Below are 19,443 nucleotides of genomic sequence, written 5' to 3' on the forward strand. Positions count from 1 at the left end.
GTGTACACCACCCCCCCCCACCCCCACCCCCACCCCACCCCCGTTGCCTTGTTCGTTGCCCATAGAGATGGGATGCAGGGCAGTGTATATGCCACAGGAAAGTGCCAGTCAGCTGCTTCCTGGAAATAATCAGATTTTTTTTTTAATGTTTGTTTATTTTTGAGCGAGACAGAACATGAGCGGGGGAGGGCAGAGAGAAAGGGAGACACAGAATCCGAAGCAGGCTCCAGGCTCCGAGCTGTCGGCATAGACCCCAATGCGGTGCTCGACCTCGAACTCACAAACCATGAGATCGTGACCTGAGCTGAAGTCGGACGCTTAACTGACTGAGCCACCCAGGTGCCCCTGGACATAATCAGATTTTAATAGAACCTTGCTTTAGTGACTCCAGCATTGGGCTTTCAGACCAGGCTACAAGGAAAGGTGTTGTTGGGTCACTCGGACTCCAGAGTCTGCCTTTCTCTCCAGTACTTCTAGGTAGTATTTCGTACCTCATTCCTGCACAGGGTTAGCTTCTAGGACCTAGCTTGGGAATGTTTTGCTTCTGACATTCCAGGGCTAGAAGCCAAATTGTCAGTCTTCATGAAATTGGCTGATCCACTGAACTGGTGGTAGGCTTGACTAGTAAGTGTATGTGGACGGTGCTCATTTGAACATCTGTGGACAGTCCCTCCTGTGGTCACCCCGAGTGTCTTTCTCCCCCCTGCCTGGTTTCCCTACTCCATCTAGGATGCAGGGCCAGTGCAAATGACTGCATGGGTTGGGTACCGCATAGCAGCAAGGGCACCAGTCACGTAAACTCAGACATGACTGCTCCCATAGTGCTTGTCTTGTGCAGTCATGGGCCCTGTGTGACGCTTCTGAGACACAGGGGTGCCAGCAATGGCAGCATCGTGCCTGAGATCACATACCAGCCTCCGTAGGTGCGGCAGTTAGGGACTGTGGGGTGCCGAGGGCTTGGGAGGAGCGCTGGGGCTTTAGCAGCACGCCTGTACCCTCATGGACATTCTCCCGGAGCAAATAGAGACCGGAGAAAGGTGGAGGGTGTGGAAATCCTGGGGGAAACATCGCAGTGCCTTATGGAAACGGAGCAGGGCTTGTATGGTTAAGAGATCACGGCCCTGCAGACCAGCCCAGCCTTAGAAGCTTTTATATAAACAGGTTATTCCAGATGAATCCATGTCCCTTTAACGCACTTGTGCCATGGTTACAATGCTTTTTGTCGTCTGTCGCGGTTAACTTACAGGCTCTGGATAACTGATAACTTTGAGGTTACCAGTTCAGCTCAGGAAGGGAGATCTGAGTTTTAGTCTAAGATCACCTTGATTAGGAAGGAAGCCTTGAAAACAGAAGAGCCGATAGCACATTTCCATACTCTTGGTCAAGCGAGGCCGAATAGAACGCCAGTTAGAGTAAGTTTGTGCACGCGGGCGAAGGAGGAGACAGGGCAGAGGTGAGGTCATTAACCACTACCCACCCCGGCCGCCCTTGACCCTTGGTAAGGCCACATAAGCCACAGAGACGTAACTGCTCTGGGGGCGTCCCTGGGGCCGTCCGCCCCTCTGCCTTCACTCTCCGTGGCTCTTCGGTGCAGGGGAGGTCCAGGCCTTCTACGAGGACCTGAGTGGCCGGCAGTACGTGAATGAAGTCTTCAACTTCAGTGTGGACAAGCTCTATGACCTGCTGTTCACCGACTCGCCCTTCCAGCGGGACTTCATGGAGCAACGGCGATTCTCCGGTCAGTCCTTCCGGGGCCGGTGCCTCCCGTCCCTTCCCTCTTGGCCACACTTCTTCCTTTTCTCCCCAAGCTCCCTCCTGTTCCAGGCCACCCAATGGCCCGGGGCACCCCCTTTCCGGCTCCCCCGGGGCCCTGCTGGTTGCTCCTCCCCACCCCCCCCCCCCCCACCCCCAGCACTCAGTGCCAGGCCCCGGAGGCTCACCAGCAGGCAAGACCTCCCGGAGTCCACCATCTAACAAAGAGTAGCCGCGACCCTTTCTCAGTGGGCACCCGTGGTGTGCCAGGCACGTGACGTTATCGCGTGTGACCCTCGGATCTGCCACATGTGCGAGCACTGCGATCCCCAGGGTACCGAGGAGGAAACCAGAATTCAGACTGTTCTTGCTTGCCCAGGGCCACGCAGTCAAGTAGAGCCCGAGCCAGGATTCAAACCTAGGACTCTCTGCGTTCCTGCTTTGTACCTGCGTGCTCCTGTCTCCTCCCCTTGCCCCTGTTCTGCTCCCCAGCAGGCGTGTGGCTCTGGCCCAGCAGAGCTACTAGGCATCTGAGTCTGTGAAAGAGCATCTAGAGCGTAGCCTTCTGCCAGGAGGAGAGGGCATGCTGCGGGCACGGGGAGGACACGCCTTAGAGGAGAGGGCTTGTTCCCAAGGATCCCAGGCCCTCGTCACAGTGGCTCCAGTGTTGCCGGCACCCCCGCAGGTGGCCCCGAGACTGCCTGTCCCAGCCCCAGGAACAATCAGCATTCTGGAGCCCTGTGCAGAATTTCGGCAATGCTACAATGAGCCTCTTTCTGCTTCGACTCCCCCTCCTCCCCTCCTCCTCTCCGGGCCCTCAGGCTCCCACTGGCTTCCTTTTGGGGGTCAGTTGGCAGTCAGTACAGTCAAGAGTTCACTTGGAGGGGAAATTCGGATATGGTGAGGGCATGCCTCTTTCCCTCTCTCATCCCAGGGCTCTTCTCCACCCTCAGATATCATCTTCCATCCATGGAAGAAGGAAGAGAATGGCAACCAGAGCCGAGTGATTCTCTATACCATCACCCTCACCAACCCTCTGGCTCCTAAAACTGCCACTGTCAGGGAGACACAGGTGAGTTGAGGGCAGGGGCAACCGAAGAGCGGCAGGAAGAAGGATCAGGGCTAGTACGCCAGGAAGAAGTTCCCGGGTTGCAAGCATCGTCTAGCCCTGAGGTGGGAACACCTAACGTCCTCCCATTCCCAGTGTTTCTGGGTCCTCCGCCTAGAAGTGTGCGGTGGGCAGGGGAGATGCTTCCCTTCCTTGCTTCTCTTTAGCGATGTCCGGTGGACCCTTCTCCCCACAGACCATGTACAAGGCGAGCCAGGAGAGTGAATGTTACGTGATAGACGCCGAGGTCCTCACGCACGACGTGCCCTACCACGACTACTTCTACACCATCAATCGCTACACCCTCACCCGCGTGGCTCGGAACAAGAGTCGACTCAGGTGTGGCGTCTGGAGGGCCTGAGCGGGTTCACAGGAAGTCCCTGGTGTGCACGGATGTCCTCGCTCATGCAGTGGCAATAAAACGGGTGTTTGGTGAAAGGCTACAGGGAGCCCTCTTGGCAATCGGGACGTTCTGCACACCCACGTCTCAAAGGGGCCTGCACCTTTCTCATCCTCCTCTTTAAAAAACAGTTTTTGGGGGGGTGTCTGTGCTGCTGTCTGCGTTTATCTAAACCTCCCTCCTTCCTTCCTTTATTACCCCCCCGCCGCCCCCTCGTACCTCCTGTCCCCTCCATCCTTCGCCCCCGCACAGTGTCTAGGCTTCTCCCTTCCAGCTTCTTTGGAGAGTTTCCTGACTAGACGTTCTTTCTATTCAGTTCACACAGAGGCAGCTTGTTGACCTCAGATAAACCTCTGTAGAAAGGCGCCCGCCTGTAACCCCGACAGGGGGACAGGGTGAGGTGGCTCGCAAGCGTAGGCATGCTGACGTCAGGCCAGGGCGTCCCTGAGGACGGTTGGGGGGAGAGCAGGGCAGGCAGCCGTAAAAATAGGAGCACAGGGGTGCCCAGGTGGCTCAGTCAGTTAAGCGTCCAACTCTTGATTTCAGCTCAGGTCATGATTTCACAGTTTGTGGGATCAAGCCCTGCCGTGTCGGGCTCTGTGCTGACAGCCTGGAGCCTGCTTGAGATTCTCTCTCTCCCTCTCTCTCTCCGCCCCTCCCGTGCGCGCGTGCTCTCTCTCTCTCGCAAGATAAATAAACATTAAAAAGACGGGAGCCCTGTTTCAGAGCCGCTGTGTAGGAGTGGAAGGGGATAGTATGCAAGCAGAGAGACCCGTGACTGGGAGAGAGAATACTTGGAAAAAAGCAAGAGCTGGCAAGGTCAAGGTGGGGAGGCAAGAGCCAGGGCTGGTAGCCGATCATGCTCTGAAAGGTGGGAATGATGGAACCCTAGAGCCTGATTTGGACTTGAAAGTGTCTGCGGAAGGCAAAAAGGACCCCCATGGCTGGCTCGCACCATCTGGAGGAGGCAGCGTGGTGTCACAATAGAGCTATGGGCTTGGAGTCGAGAGCCCTGTTGTTAGCCTTCGGTCCGCTAGACTAGTCTAGAACTCCCGTTGTCTCACCTGCAAAGTGAGGATAAAGCCACCAGTTCCACTGATCTCCAAAGGTGGCCAGGGAGACCAGATGGCGTGGTGGGTGTGGTGTGAAGGGACTTTGCACCTCGTAAAGTGTGGCACAAATGCGAAGCCGCTTTGGACTTAAACCTGAAATCGCTTCTCGGCCTTTTGGCTAAGATCAAGTGTGGACTTAAACCTGAATTTCTTTTTGCGCGGCAGGGAGGGTCTGCCCAGGAAATGGCTGATCGCGTTTCTGGCTTTTCCCTCAGGGTCTCCACAGAGCTGCGCTATCGAAAACAGCCCTGGGGGTTAGTGAAGACCTTCATCGAGAAGAACTTCTGGAGTGGGCTGGAGGACTACTTCCGCCACCTGGGTGAGCATGCGCTGTAGCCATCGGTGCTGCTTGAACTGCATCCGGCCGCCACCATCCAGGGGACCAGGAGACATGGAGAGTGGAGGGAGGGCAGACCGAGATGGGGAAGGAGTATCATGGGGTCCCTAAGTCCGCCCCAGAAATGGATACAGAATTGGGCATGTATGGGAACGTGTGCATTTTCCAAGAGGTTCTACCTGTAACTTTTACGGGATCTGTGACTTTCCCATCTGATCACACCGGTGGTAATTCAGTTATGGAGAGGAAATAAAAGCCTGTGAATGCTTCCGTTAGGAAATGGGGTATGCCCCAAGTTGTGCGCATGAGGGTGCAGATCCTGGGGACCTAGGTCTACAAAATGTTGAGCAACCCTGAAGAGGGGTTGGAGTGGGGCTGAATCCCAGCTTCCTGAGGCCCGTGGCCATCCCCGAGGGACCCCCGCCCTCGCATTCAGTGTCCCAGAGTACAGTATGGGAAGATGGCTCTCTCAGCGAGGAGCAGACAGCTGTCTCTGGAGGCCAGTGTGTCGAGCTGGAGGTATAGGCAGATGGCCTTTCGTCTGTGACAGAGAGCGAGCTGACGAAAACGGAGAGCACCTACCTGGCTGAGATGCACAGACAGTCTCCCAAAGAGAAGGCCAGCAAGCCCCCAACGGTACGGAGGAGGAAGCGCCCCCATGCTCACCTGCGGGTGCCTCACCTGGAAGAGGTGATGAGCCCCGTCACCACACCCACTGATGAAGATGTGGGCCACAGGATCAAACACGTGGCAGGTGCGTGCCAGGTGGGAGTGGGGGCGTGGCTCAGGGCTTTGACCCAGAGCCGTGTGCCCAGGCCGAGGCGAATGCGTGCACGCGCTCCTTTTGCATCCTCGGGTATAGATTGTGTATGATTTGCACACGACTCCTTAAATTTCAGCCTCCGGATCCTCTACCTATTTCCCTTTGCCCTTTAATGTCCTCAGTCCCTGCTGAACCCACGTGTGGGGTCTGCTGAATAGACGTGACCTGAACTCCGTGTCCCTGTGGATAGACTCAAATGTGCAGCTTCCAAACTTGGGGCAAATGCACCAGGGACAAGCCCCAGTGCAGACGCCAGAGATGACCTCATAACCTGAATGTCAGAGAGCCCAAGGCAGCCCCCCTCCCCTGGCCCCCACAGGCCCACTGAGGACCTGCCCTACCGGACAGTGGACTCCCTTGACCTGTCTCCCCCTTGCATCCAGCGTGCACAACCTCATGTCTTCTCAGCCATGGCGACATGCAGCCATAAGAAGCCTTAGAGACGGCTAATCCGGCAGTTTTTAGGCTATGCTTCGCACAGCCATGGGCGTTCCTCAGGATGGGGACAGGAGAGGAGGAAAGAGCCAGCCTTCCACGTCCCTCCCCTCAGTCTCAACCAGAGCACCCCACCTTAGGTGTTTTATACGTAGGATTTCTGACCAGCACGGCGTTTGAATAAACTGAGTCTCAGGCATTGAGACTTGCTCAGCATCTCGTAGCGGGTTATAAATAAAGCGAGGGCGGAGAGCGGTCTCTAGTCCTCGCCGCGGGCTGTTGCCTGAGCCGTGGCTAAGCTGTGGGCACTTTGTCCTGCCCCTGCGTGTCCCAGTTACATAAGGCTGTTGAGTTTCCCGTGCGTTTGGTGACTTTAATGTCCACGTTGCTGGGCCCACCCCAGACCTTGCCCTCGAGGAGTTTCCCTTGTACTTTGGTGGAGGCCGGGTGTATCTATCCTGTCATCGTGACAGCGCCACGGACGGTTGTCCTTCATCCCCTGAGGCTCTGTGCGTGACCGCCGTCAGAGCAGCCAGTGGACTTGAGCACCACAATGGTGACAGCGTCTTTACTCTCCCCCACAGGTTCCACGCAGACACGGCATGTCCCCGAGGACACCCCTAACGGCTTCCACCTGCAGAGTGTGTCCAAGCTGCTGCTGGTTATCAGCTGTGTGTAAGGGATTCCAGGCTCTTCCCCAACCTGCCCTCCCTGCCTGCTGGCCCCTCAGGCGTATGAGCACCCCCACACCACAGCCCTGCTTCTTCTTTGTCCTCTAGGCTTCTTCCTTCAGATCAGTCACTCTGTCCGTCATTCCTTGCCTCTTTGCTTCTTTTTCTCTGTTTTATTTAGCATTTGCTGTAAGCTAGGCCTTCGGGATTGAGAAGGGGATTCTCTGCATCCATGCCCTTAGGAACTCAGTTTCGAGGGGATAGGACAGGCAGCAAATTCAGAATTACCGCACCGTTGGGAAAATGCTAACGTAGAGATGCTACACAGCATCTTCGGAGCCCATTCGTTCATTTGGGAGGGATGTTCTGTGGCTCTGCTGTGTGCCAGGTGCAAGGACCATGCACTCCTGGGCCCCCACTTTGGCGGGAGAGCCAGACAAAATCAATGACTACAGTCCAGAAAGGCATATGCTTATATTCATATAAATAATTTATAATAGTGCCATAATGTTATAAAACGGTAGGCTCAGTGCCATTCACAGAAGGATGCTGGGCAGGGAGAGAGGACATGGAAAGAATGCGGGTGTAGGGTGGGGAGAGCACAGCTGTCTGCAGTTTAGTAAGCCCACAGCCCGCCCCGGACGCCCCTGCATCCCTGTGAGCGCGGGGTGCCTGAGACAGCCAAGTACTGACCGCTCGCGCTCTGTTCACCTGGTGCCTCTACCCCCGCCTTTCCTGGGGGTTGGGCTGTGCCGTGAGCTTATGGGGGCACAGCTGGTGAGGGGCGTGGGAGCTGCCTAGACGCAGGCCCTGCCAGTCGTGCACCAGGCACTAGCCTGCCTCCACATCTTCCTTTTGTGACACCCCCTCCTCCCTCCTTGAACCCCCACTAAAGTGTTTTCAGAGAGGCAGAAGCAGGGGCACAGCCCAGCCATGAGGGAGCACTGAAGGAGGCCCTGGAGTGACATGGTTTGTTTTGCCTTTTTTTTTTTTTTTCCCAAAATGTTTATTTATTTATTTGAGAGAGAGAGAGAGAGAGAGAGAGAGAGAGAGAGAACAAGCAGGGGAGGGGCAGAGAGAGCAGGAGAGAGAATCCCAAGCAGCCACCGCACTGTCAGTGCAGAGCCCGACGTGGGCATCAGTCCCACAACCGTGAGATCATGACCTGAGCTAAAATTGAGAGTCAGACGCTAACCGACTGAGCCACCCAGGCGCCCCACTTTTGCATTAGTTAAAAAAGTCACTGTGACAGCCATGCGCGGAAGCCTAGAGAAGGAAGGGCTGGAGGCGGGCAGGCCAGTCAGAGTAAGTGGCAGTGACGTAGGTGAGCGTGACTGTCCGGCAGGCGAGCGATTGGGGCTGACAGGTCCTGCAGGGGGAAGACCCGTTAGCCACGCGGTTGGGTAGCCGAAGAAGAGGAATGACCGCAGCGAACACCCGTAGATGGTTGTGTCATTAACAGAACGGACACAGGGTTGTCAGAGAAGCTGTTCCATTCCGGGTGTATCTTGAGCTGCCGAAGGTTAATATCCAGGCGGAGGTGACAGGTACTTGCTGATGCAGACCTGGAGCTAGGCAGAGAAGCATGGGTCGCGGATGCTGGTTTAGTCAGCAGTAGCGTGAAAGCCGTGGGTGCAGATGAGACCATCCACCGAGGACAGCAGGGTGGGTGGGGGCGAGAAAGAGCAGGGCTGCAGACAAGGCCCCTGTGAGGAACGTGAGGCAGGCTCTCTGCTAACCTTAACTGAGTATGTAACAAAAGTAGGTGGAAAGTTCTTCTGTGAGTGGCCTGAGAAGCCAAGTTATTTTCACAAAATCAAATGCAGGGATGTGTCCGGGTGGCTCAGGTCAGTTACGCAGCCATCTGTTGGTTTCGGCTCAGGACATGGTCTCATGGTTTATGAGTTCGAGACCTGTGTCAGGCTCTGCACTGACAATGCGGGACCTGCTTGGGATTCTCTCTCCATCTGTCTCTGTCCCTCCCTGCTTGTTCGTGTTCTCTCTCTCTCTCAAAATAAATAAATAAATCCTAGAAAAAGTCAAATGCAAAGACAGCTGTAAGACCAGTAAAATTCACATTTAGCAGCATCCATTTGACGTGATTCGTACTGTTCTGTAAAGTCTCTCCTGGTTGGGTTTGGGAGATAGAAAACTTTAACCTCAGGTAAGTTCCCTGAGCGTTTTCTGCATGTTGACTTATTTAAGTAGGCCTGCTCTTAATTAAGTACTTATTTAAGTAGGCCTGCTCTCCTGAGTCAGTGGTATAGCATGGCATTAACTAACTTTGGGGCTTTATTAGTTTGGGATAATCAGACCTCACCTTTCAACACCAGGGGGCTCGGGCGAGGGGTCTGCTGACAAGGTGCATGTGGAATGGACCTGTGTAGCATAGACCACCCTGCGTCTGGCAGGCCCGCACCGCCGTCCGCCTGCCTCGAGGCAGCTCGGCTCTCCCTCCTCTTTTCTCCGCGTAGACCACTGCAGGACCCTCCCTCAGCATGCAGGGGTGTCCCTGGACCTTCACTGAGCACAGGCAGGATTATACTAAACACAGACCCAAATGCAGGAGCTGAGACTGTGTGCGGCACACGCCGAAGAGGTGGGCATTCCGATCTCCTCTGGCGTGTGCTGATACAATTAAAGACGGTATCGGTTGAAAGTCAACGCAGTATTTAGAGATTCTTCTGGAGAACTCACAGAGCCCTGAGGACACGGCCCGGTAGGGTCAGGCATTTGCAGCTGCCAGCTCCAGGAATACTACCTTCCATGCAGAGAACAGCACAGTGTCTCTCTCTCTCACACACGCACGTGCGCGCGCGCACACACACACACACACACACACACACACACACACACACACACTTCGAAAGGCCAAAGGCATAGTGTCGGATTTTCTTTGTTGGTCCTTTTCCGTCTTTCACTCTGTCTTCCCGGGATGCCATCTTGCCTATTCCTGTGTGTATCCTGATCTGGGCCTGTACCTCCTCTAACGATAAAACTGCCCTCCGTCGAGGGCTTCCTGGGTGCAGGGTGCTTTACGTCCACTTCGACCCGTGCACGTCACAGCTCTAGCACGGTAGGCACCGTCCCTGTTGAGGAAGGGGGTTCGGAGAAGCTAGGGAACTTCATCAGAAGTTAAGAACCTTGAAGTGGCAAGCCGGGATCATTCCCAGTTCCGTGTGTCTCTCGGTCCCCTTGCTACCCAGGTCTTCCATCTCTCTATTCCGTGACTTGTGTCCTAAGATGATCTTAATGGCAGCCAATGACACCGAGGGAAGAAGAGAATGTCCCCATTCTCTCGGTGGCTCTCTGTCCCCCTGGATCCTCCTTACCACCTCCCTGTCTCTGACCAGTTCCGGCCCAGACCGGGGAGCCTCGTGACCCCAGCTGGGACTGGGCAGGTACCAGGAGGAGACTGCCCTTTTTAAGGCATCCCGCTAACACCTGTGACGTGGATCAGGCAGATGCTCCACAGTTTGACCTTCTGTTGTGCCTCAGGTTGGGTGGGTGGGAGGACTTGCCTCGATTTGTCACCGAAAATCTGTTTGCAGCTGCTCTCTCTGGCTCCTTGCTTGCTGGGTCTCCTCATCCATGGATGCTCGCTTCCGGTGTTTCCTTCCCCCAGCCTCTCAGTTGCTCTCTGGCTTGGTTACAGTGCAGCTCTCCCCGCCCCACCCCTACACTGGTCTGTTCTAACCTCTGCCTCCTCCCCGTTTTTCCTCCTTGCTCCCATTAGGATCTGTTTCAGGTACTGGCTCTCTGATCGCTTCCTTTACCCTTCATCTCTTTTCCTCTCCATCTTACCTCTTCCCCCAGGCACCCAGACTCTGGGTGGCTCTTGCGTGTCTCTCTTTCCCCAATGCCTTCACCCACATACCTCCCCATGGCTCTCCTGCTGTGTCCCGGTCCCTCCAGATGAGAGTCTCTCTCTCTCTCTCTCTGTCTCTCTCTCTGTCTCCACCCCCCTTCCTCTCCCTTGCTGCATCCTTCCACCTCACTCACTGCAATGCTTCAGGTGACCAGTGGTTAAGGACAGCAGCTGCCTCTGGGGTGGGGGACATCCCTGGCTTTTAGAGGGAGCATGCATTCTCGATGACGTCTCATGGCCGTTGCTTCCCCCTCCCCCCTCGTCTCTTCCCTAGTCTGGTGCTGCTGGTCATCCTTAACATGATGCTCTTCTATAAACTCTGGATGTTGGAATACACCACCCAGACCCTCACTGCCTGGCAGGGTCTGAGGCTCCAAGAAAGGTAATCCTCGCCTCTTCCCTTTGCCACCACGTTCACCCCACCCGGTACCGTGCCCCAGCTCCTGCCGCCCAGTCTCCTTGGGACTGCCCTGCTGCCCTTGGCCAGTGGGTAACCCTTGGGGATGCATCCGTTGGCAAGCTATGAAAACTGTCTGCGTAGCTTTAGTCTGCTTCAGATCGGGGGCACAGGGGAACCGGGGGGCATTGAGTGGAGGACAAAGCAGTCTGATGTGACTCTCTGTCCTCTAGGGGTCTGGGAGCACAGGAGAGTCCACTGAGCATAACTCCAGCTGCCAGGGTACCCCTTCTTCTACCCCACAGGTTACCCCAGTCTCAGACAGAATGGGCCCAGCTCTTGGAGTCCCAACAAAAGTACCACGATACTGAGCTCCAAAAATGGAGGGAGATCATCAAATCCTCAGTGATGCTTCTTGACCAGGTGAGATGTCCCCACCTTCTCTCCTTGCCCCCGTCTTCCGGAGATGGAGCTCCTTCCCTGCACTCTGGGAAGGATCACCATCCCCATCCCCACCCACCGGACCTCACTCTCCTATTTCATTCTTACCCTGGGCCATCCGATGTTCTGATTTTAAAGCCATCCTGGGATGGGCTGTTGGAAACACAGGTGCACTCCCCCAAATAATAACAATGAAATTTGCAGGAAAGTTGTAGGTTGCACGGAAGGACCAATCTTTTTTCTTTTTTGGCAACTCACAGCCATCTGACAGGCATTTAAAGAGAGAACCTCCATTTCACAACGATTTGTCTTCCCAGAGGGCCTAAGTTTCTAGTTCCTTTTGATGTATGCCATCCTCCCTCCCCCGCCCTGAACACCACATAGCCAACACACAACCCCTAATACGTCATTCTTCCCCTGAGGCTGCGCTGCTAGTCTGGGAAAACGGTTGTTGAACTAAGTCATCTTTCCATAACATCTTCTAGTACAGGTGCCTGTATTCCTTCCAAAAACTAGATGCATCTGTTTCAGAAAATCCTAGGGCAAAACCAATAATAAGTTTAGTTTTATCAAGGGCGGGAGCGTCTGACTTCCCCCAGAAGAAGTTAACATCTTACACAAAACTGCCATGTAGTTGCCAAGACAGCAAGAAGCTACCTTTGCTCTAAAGACAGTTAAGAAGATAAGAGACTAAGGCTTTGTCTTGTTCCCATTAAAATTTCTGTTCCCAAGGCGTTCCTTATGTTTGGTGACCAGCCAGACTTGAGGTGGAATCCCGACCTTGCCACCAACTAGACCTTGAGCAAGGGACATAATATTACTGACTTACAGTTTCTTCATTTATAAAATGATTATAATTGTAACGTCATGAAATTGCTGTCGGGATTTGATGGTCCATGGGAGACACTCCTTAATAGTAAATCTTATTTCCCCTTCATGGTGTGGTCTTGGCTCTAAATTAAGGAGAGAGAGTTTTAATGCGGCTGTCAGGATCCAGTTGAAGGTGTTTCAGGATATCATGTTTAGCTTTAAAGCCATGGATTTTTTTTTTTTTTTTTTTTTTAAGGGTAAACAGCATAGCAGTCATTTCAAAAGACCTGTCCTATCAAGAAGGGTTGATAGAATTAAAGATATGCCCAGGTGAAGGAAAGACGGGGGTGAGGAAAACAGGATAGGTGTTTTGTTTCATTCCCTTTAAGAGTAGCTTCTAAAAGAATTAATAACAAACCCCCTATCCCCAAGGAGCAGAGGGGGGTACAGAAGAACCGGAGAGAAGAAAGCTGTAGATTAGGCGGAGATCAGAGGATCTGAAAACCCATGACCGTGTGCCACGAAATGTTGATTGCATTGTGTTGTCATAGAGCGGCTTATTCAGGGACCGTATTGAAATGTGTCATGGTAGGACAAGCCAGTTGGGTTCTGCCACTGACCTAACCATATTAGTGTGCCTGTTTCTTAAAGGAGGTTAAGAGGAAGAAATTCAGTCAAGGTTAATTCCGTGATATGGGTACAACTAGAAGCCTACTCAGCTGTCCATTCTCTGCTTGACATGCGGGGTGTATATGCTGTCCAGACACACATGAAACAAAGCGATTACAGAGGAGTCCACTGCAGAGTCCTAGTGAGTGCTTTCCAGGTGGCCAGGAATAAGAAAGGATTATGCGCCAGACACAGTTTGGATTTGTTCTGGGTCTTACAATGGGTGAGACTGGAATGGGCAAGAGAGACGAGTCCTAGGCGGGGGGAACAACGTGGCAAAACGTACAAAGGTAGAAATACCGAGTGTTAGGGTCAATGGGGAACCCAAATCCAATGAGTAGAAGACTGCCTAGTGTGGTCCCTTATAGCAATTGAATGCTTTGAGGGAATTTTTTTTTTTTTAATTTTTTAATGTTTATTTTTGAGAGAGGAGAGAAAGAGAGAAAGAGAGCATGAGGAGTAGAGAGAGAAGGAGACCCAGAATCTGAAGCATGCTGCAGGCTCCAAGCTATCAGCACAAGAGCCCGCGGGGCTCGAACTCACGAACTGTGATATCACGACCTGACCCAAAGTCAGATGCTTAACCCACTGAGCCACCCAGGCACCTTGAGGGAATTCTTTTTTTTTTTAATTTATTTTTTGAGAGAGAGCGACAAAGCGAGCAGGGGAGGGGCAGAGAGAGAGAGGGAGAGAGAGAGAATCCCAACAGGCTCCACACTGTCATTACAGAAAGGGCTTGAACCCACAAACCATATCATGACCTGAGCTGAAACCAACTAGTCGGATGCTTAACTGACTGAGCCACCCACATGCCCTAACCCTGAGAGAATTCTTCATTCAGCAACACAAGGACTACAAATCACTGAGACACAGTGAACCTCACCCTAGGGGTTCCCAGTGCTAGACTGGCTGTCCCCTTTCTGCCTGAGACGATGTCCTACCTTGTCTTAGGAGCCCGGCTCCCTTGAACTTGCTGGCATAATAGGGGACTTGCCCTAGGTGGGCGTGGTGGGTGCTGCTGGACAAAGAAGCCCACTGGGGGTGCAAACCCGTAGCTGGGTGGGGTTCCCTGTCTTCCAGATGAAGGACTCTCTCATCAATCTTCAGAACGGCATCAGGTCCCGCGACTACACATCAGGAAGTGAAGAGAAGAGGAACCGCTATCACTGACCAGGCAGGAGCAGGGGTGGCTGCAAGAGGCCTGTGCAATACGTGTACATAGACCATATAAATATATATATATAAATATATATATATACAGAATATAAATATATATATATTATATACAGATTTTAAAAAGAGATAATGCCTATGTACCAGGGAGAAGGAGCCGGACGGCCTCCTGTGCTGGCCGGGCCGAGGGGCCGAGGAGGGCAGGGACCACCTCTCAGCACCGACCTCCCCTGATCCTCCTCCTCCCCATCCCTTCCCCCACCCCCAACCCTTTCCCTCACTGGCCGTCCTTGGCTCTGAGAAGGGAAATGTTGTTGAGCCAAAGTTATGCCTGTGAAGACCCTGGGGTCTCGAAGTCTCAAGGGGGCATTGCTTAAGGTGCTTCATTCCCCAATCCTCTTTTGATTTGTCTCCAAAATAAAAGAGAATCTCCTGCCCCCCACCCCACCCCACCCCCCCTCCCCCCTACCCCCCTACCCCCCTCACCTCCCCAGGTGCTCTCTTGTGAACAGGAAGCATCCAGGGCGGGAGCCCAATCAAAAGTCTGCCACCTGAGGCCACGCCCCTTTCTGTGGACGCCATGCCGCCAGCCCGTTGGGGGTTGGAGGGCTGGGAAAGCTGTGCCTGTGTGATTGGGCTTTGTAGCTGAAGGCTCCCCTGGGGACTTGTGTACCTAACGGTGTTCTCCTCCGTCACCCCTGCACCTTCCCCTAACCCGTGTAGGGTGTGGACCCAATAAGGGCTGGGAATTTCTGACCTTCCCACCCCCCTTCTCTCTGGTCTTCTCCCAGGCTGGATCTGGGTGAAGTGTCACTTTTTAGTGCCTAAAGCCCTATTTTTTCTCTGTGCCCTAAGAGCACACATTGTTTATTAGCCAGGATGGAGCATTTTTGATCTTGTTAAACCCCTTTTTAAGTGGTTATAAGCAAGGAGGGCCTGTGGCTCTAATTCCTTCATTTTGAGCTGTCCATTTGATTTCCGGGACGATCCAGGGTGCCCTAGGGACGTCCGGGGTTTGGGAGAGTGAGTGCCCTCACATTGTACATATTGTGGGTTCACACGGAACGCTGTGTAAGTAGTGAGCAACTTGGTGAGTGCTCACTTGGCTGCCAGCATCGTTTACTCTAAGAGAAGAGCCAACTTTAGTCAAGGGAGACACTGGAGACCTTCTGCACAAGGAAGGAGACCTAGGCTTTTGGAAGGAATACATTTAGGAAACGTGCGTGCATTTGTGAAGGAAAAGGCCTGATTGAGTCTCTGCCCTTCGGGGGCCATTCCAAATCCTGTTTCTAAGACTTAGGAGAATTCTGGTAAAGGGGGCAAAGCCTTCTCTGGTCTCTGGCCCCAGGGAGGTATGAGAGCACTGAGGAGGAGAAAGTGAGTCATCCAGATCCATTTTGGAGTTGGTTCACTAGGATTGGTTCACTAGAATTCGTGCACTTATCTGACCTCTATCTGACCTCGTCGGGCCCTTATAGCCACGATTACCATTTTTTATTCACTAACTGCTATTCTAACATATAATGACCAGAGGGATCCTGCCAGCCCCAGGCAGAGCTCACAGTGCTCAGTCAGGAAAGGATTGTACCAGTTTGGCAAGGAAAGTTCTTTTAGATTGCTCATTATTCTAGTGGGCGTCTTGATGCGAGGGACAGAAGAAACGCAGGGCTTCTCACTGATGTGGCCCAAAAGAAGGGCAAGTTGTGTTCTTCTCTTGGAATGGCCGGAGCATCCCACTTTTATAATCAAAGACAAGTTTTTGACTTTTTAGTCTGAGAATATGGCCTTATTATTGCCCTAAGAGCAGGAATACATGCCCCAGGGGAGTAGGCTGAGAAGGCTCCACAGAATCAGCTAGAATTGATATCCCTCCTCTAGAAAAGGAGATGTGAGGGATGGAGTTGAACATAATCCTTGGGAAGGGTGCATGGGCCCACGGGTCAGTGGGTCACCACTCACTCTTGTCCGGGGCTTTGAATGGGAGACGCCCTGGTGAGGGTCAGGGCTCGTGGGCCCTGGGCCAAAGGAGGAATAGTGCAGACTGCTAGAAATTTTCCTGTTCCAGTGGCCAGAAGCCAAAGTTAGTCTCAGAAACTTTTGAAAGCAAAAATGGTAAATTCTCTAACTTAATCCATGTACCATTATTTATCTAAATCCATTCAATTGTTGAAGGTCCCATGGTGGGACCTTTGGGGTAACTTACAAAGGGTTCTCTGCCGGCAGTAAAGTAATACAAGTGGGCCTGGCTACGCAGAGTTGCTCAGCTTTTGCTTTACCTCTTCAGCCCTTCCAGGGAGGAGTAGGTAACAGGGAGGGACGCATTTAGTATGTCCAAGGAATCATCATGGTTTCTGGGGGTGTGAGCCTGGGAGACAGGGTCTGCACACAGGGAACATCCCTCCACCCGCCTCTTTCCTAGGAATCATGATCTCTCTAGTGGGCCTCTCTGATATAATAATGTTTTAAACCTTCAAGCCAGGAGAAAGCTCAGCACCTCTGTTGACTCCCAAACAAAAGCTTCCCCCCCCTCCCCTTATTCAATAGCCTGTCAAAGAAAAGGGATTCATCTTGCCCTTGCAGATAAGCCTGGGAGTGAAACTGATACATAACACTGCAACTCAAATCCAGCAACTTTGCTTGTAGCTGTCTACCTGGGAGCATCCAAACTACCACCCTTTCTGTTACTTCTTCCAGCCAGTGCTTTGTTTTTGTTCATGTAAGAATTCTGGTCACATAGGAGTCTTTATGTGAGGATACCTGTTGTAACAATTGAGAGCTTGCGCTCAAAGATTTTGCAAAGTTTCTAACCAGGTGGCAAACAACTACTGGGTCTATACTTCCAACTGCAGTGTACTTGAAGGGATTAAGATTGGCCTTGGAGAATCCACTCGTGCCTACAACTCGTCCGTCCCCCGTCCACCTCCCTGGCACAGGGGCAACAAGACCGGCAACCTGAAGCTGTCTGTAAGGGCACTGGGCAGAGTCAGGAGACCTGGGCCCGAGGCCTGGCTCTGCTCTTAGACAAGTCCCTTCCCCTTTCTGAACATCAGTATCCTCGTTTGTAACAGGAAGGGGGGTAGGCTAGACTGTCTCGAAGATAGGTTCTAGCTGAGCATTGTCTTGGAGGCTGGGTCAGAGACTGGCAAGGCAGGGCTTTCTCAAACGTGGAAGGTGCTCTGCCAGAAGAGAACAAGCGTCTGGGCTAGAGCTTCCCTGGTGTTTAGAGGGGTAGTAGGACAGCATCAGGGTTCCCAAGAAATCCAGGGTAGTTAACTTTCTTCTTTATGGGCTGGCAGGACTAGGGAGGCCTAGTGAGGTAGGGAAGGGGAGATCAGGTTTGTCGTATTTCCCAGTATTAACCTTGGAGGGTGGTTCTTCCTTTGTTGGCTTAGTCTTTGTTTGGGAAGGGACTTTCTCTAAGTTAGGAGGAGGATAATGGCAAGAATGGCACCATCTTGGATTGAGCTCATCTTTCGTCTCTAGGCTATAAAGCCTTTCATCTGTCCATCCTTCCTCCTCCTTGCTAGAAGAAACACCGGAGGGAAGCCATTCCTGGCCCTAGCACTTCTCTTTTGGCTCAATCCAAACCTTGTTGGGTTTTAGATTAATTGTGAACCTTTGGCTAAAATCCTTGGGTTGCTTTAGAGCACTGACCCTAAGAATCTGGGATTTTAGGAAGGGGGAGGGGGATCAAGAAACCTCAAAGAGGAATGCTTTGCTAGAAATGGCTTCCCTCTGTGTCCCTCTCCCTGATCCATGCTTGCACCATGTCTAAATCATTTGTGGACAGCATTTCTAGGGTGAAATCTTGCAGAAAGGACTAGGGGAAGACTCTTTCTAGACTATTTGTGGTCCCAGAAGGATGCTTTCTGTGCCATACTGTGCTGTTGCTTTAGCTCTGCAGGGCAGCCAAAGCCAGCCCTTCCTCTCTAGGGCCCCCGGGTGGCAGGGCTGTGGTCTCCCTCCCCACACCCCCGGACCCCACCTCCCCACTCCAGTCGGAAACTTGAGAACCTGGCTTCCTAACTCTCTCCTCCCCCACCCTTTGTCTCTAGGCTGTGGGACAATCATCCCATCCACCACTTGACATCCTTGACCCTCGTTCCCCAGCCTCCAGCAGGCTATCCCCACTCCCTCCACCTCTATGTTTTCTTCCAGAAGATGCGTTTTGGGTCCGAGTGGAGCGATTTTCTGGAAGGCCGTCTTTTTAACGCCCCCTGCTTCCCTGATGTGGAGCAGGGATTTGCACAAGGTGTAGAGAGCTCCCTCCCCACCTCTCTGCCCAGCCTTGTTACCTCACTCCTGCTCCAGCCATGGCTGCAATGGGCCCAGTCAGCTCCCTGTCTTGGTGTTCTGTACGACAGCTCAGGGGTCTTGGGCATTGTTTTCTGTTGTGACTTGAGGTCCTCAGCAGGCCTGGGAGCCTGGATTGGAGCCTTGGCTGCTGGCGAGAAGCACCTTGCCTGCCAAGAGGAGCTGATGCCAGACGATCTACCCGACATGTGAAAGCATAAAGAATATTGTCATCTCTGCCCCTTGGCCCCCTTGCTTCTCTCGACACAGTGAGACGCTGCAGAAGCAAAATGGCGGCCTCTGCTCCAGGCAAGAGAGCTGGCTGTCTGGGGAGTTGGCCCTGGGCTTGGATGCCACGTGCTGAGATCGCGTAACAAAAGCAACCATATTTGCCAACGGTAGTGTGTGGCTCCCCACATTTCCCTATCCTGCACTCTAGGGCCAGACCACTCTCTGCATGGACCAGATCATCTTCCCAAACCCATGGTGCTTTTCCCCCCACTCAGCCTAGACTTCAAGGTGGGGAGGATGGGTCAGAGGCCATAGTGGCCCCTGGATAATCCTGACAAGGGGTGGAGTGGGGTGAGGCAGAGGGAGCAGCCCCCAACACCTGCACTGGGCCATATATGGGAAAGAACACAGGTTGATTGCAGTCGAGTTGTCTGGCCATCTGTATTTGGATCTATAACTGTACTTTGCCTGGCGCTGTGCGCAAGGTCTGAAAACTTAACTGCTATTACCTAGAAACCATACACGGCTTCCCAGCCAAATCTTAATGTAAAGTAGCTAGAGCCATGGAAGTACAGTATGAATTAAAAGAAAAAAGTATTGAACTACAAATAATAAATGGTGTGTGTGTTTATTGCTGGACTCATCAGCACTCATTATCCCAAATGTTTTCGGTTCTCCCAGATGTGATGAGGGCAAGGCCCAAAGACGTGTGTGTGTAGGCATGCTCATACATATGTGCACAGCCATCCACCCAACATCTAGGACACCCTTTCCTGGGGAGGGAGGCAGCCTGATAAAGTTGAATGGATGAGTTTTGGAATCATACCTGAGTAGAGATTTTAGCGTCACTGTTTATCAGCTGTGTGACCTTGGTCCCCAGCCATTATTCCAAGCCTCAGTTGTTTAGAGATAATATAAAACTG

The 19,443-nt window shown here is 52.8% G+C and overlaps 1 protein-coding gene across 21 annotated transcripts in view; it reads left to right on the forward strand.

Moving 5' to 3' along the window:
- Positions 1 to 19,151, forward strand: part of GRAMD1B (GRAM domain containing 1B) — a 246,383-nt gene extending 227,232 nt beyond the window's left edge. For 14 of the 21 annotated variants that reach the window (XM_045483237.1, XM_045483224.1, XM_045483227.1 and 11 more), the window contains 10 exons: positions 1,595 to 1,738; positions 2,706 to 2,824; positions 3,057 to 3,199; positions 4,588 to 4,691; positions 5,260 to 5,463; positions 6,552 to 6,642; positions 10,375 to 10,386; positions 10,781 to 10,888; positions 11,137 to 11,326; positions 13,904 to 16,549. In XM_045483237.1, the coding sequence (XP_045339193.1) occupies positions 1,595 to 1,738; positions 2,706 to 2,824; positions 3,057 to 3,199; positions 4,588 to 4,691; positions 5,260 to 5,463; positions 6,552 to 6,642; positions 10,375 to 10,386; positions 10,781 to 10,888; positions 11,137 to 11,326; positions 13,904 to 13,993 (1,205 nt within the window). In that variant the 3' untranslated portion in view covers positions 13,994 to 16,549. Of the gene's footprint in view, positions 1 to 1,594; positions 1,739 to 2,705; positions 2,825 to 3,056; positions 3,200 to 4,587; positions 4,692 to 5,259; positions 5,464 to 6,551; positions 6,643 to 10,374; positions 10,387 to 10,780; positions 10,889 to 11,136; positions 11,327 to 13,903; positions 16,550 to 18,051 lie in introns of those variants that run through there. The other 7 variants (XM_045483231.1, XM_045483232.1, XM_045483233.1 and 4 more) reach the window with 4 other exon arrangements.
- The last annotated feature ends 292 nt before the right edge of the window (positions 19,152 to 19,443 follow it).

The sequence above is a fragment of the Leopardus geoffroyi genome, chromosome D1 (genome assembly GCF_018350155.1).
Source record: "Leopardus geoffroyi isolate Oge1 chromosome D1, O.geoffroyi_Oge1_pat1.0, whole genome shotgun sequence".
In the NCBI taxonomy this organism is placed as follows: domain Eukaryota; kingdom Metazoa; phylum Chordata; class Mammalia; order Carnivora; family Felidae; genus Leopardus; species Leopardus geoffroyi.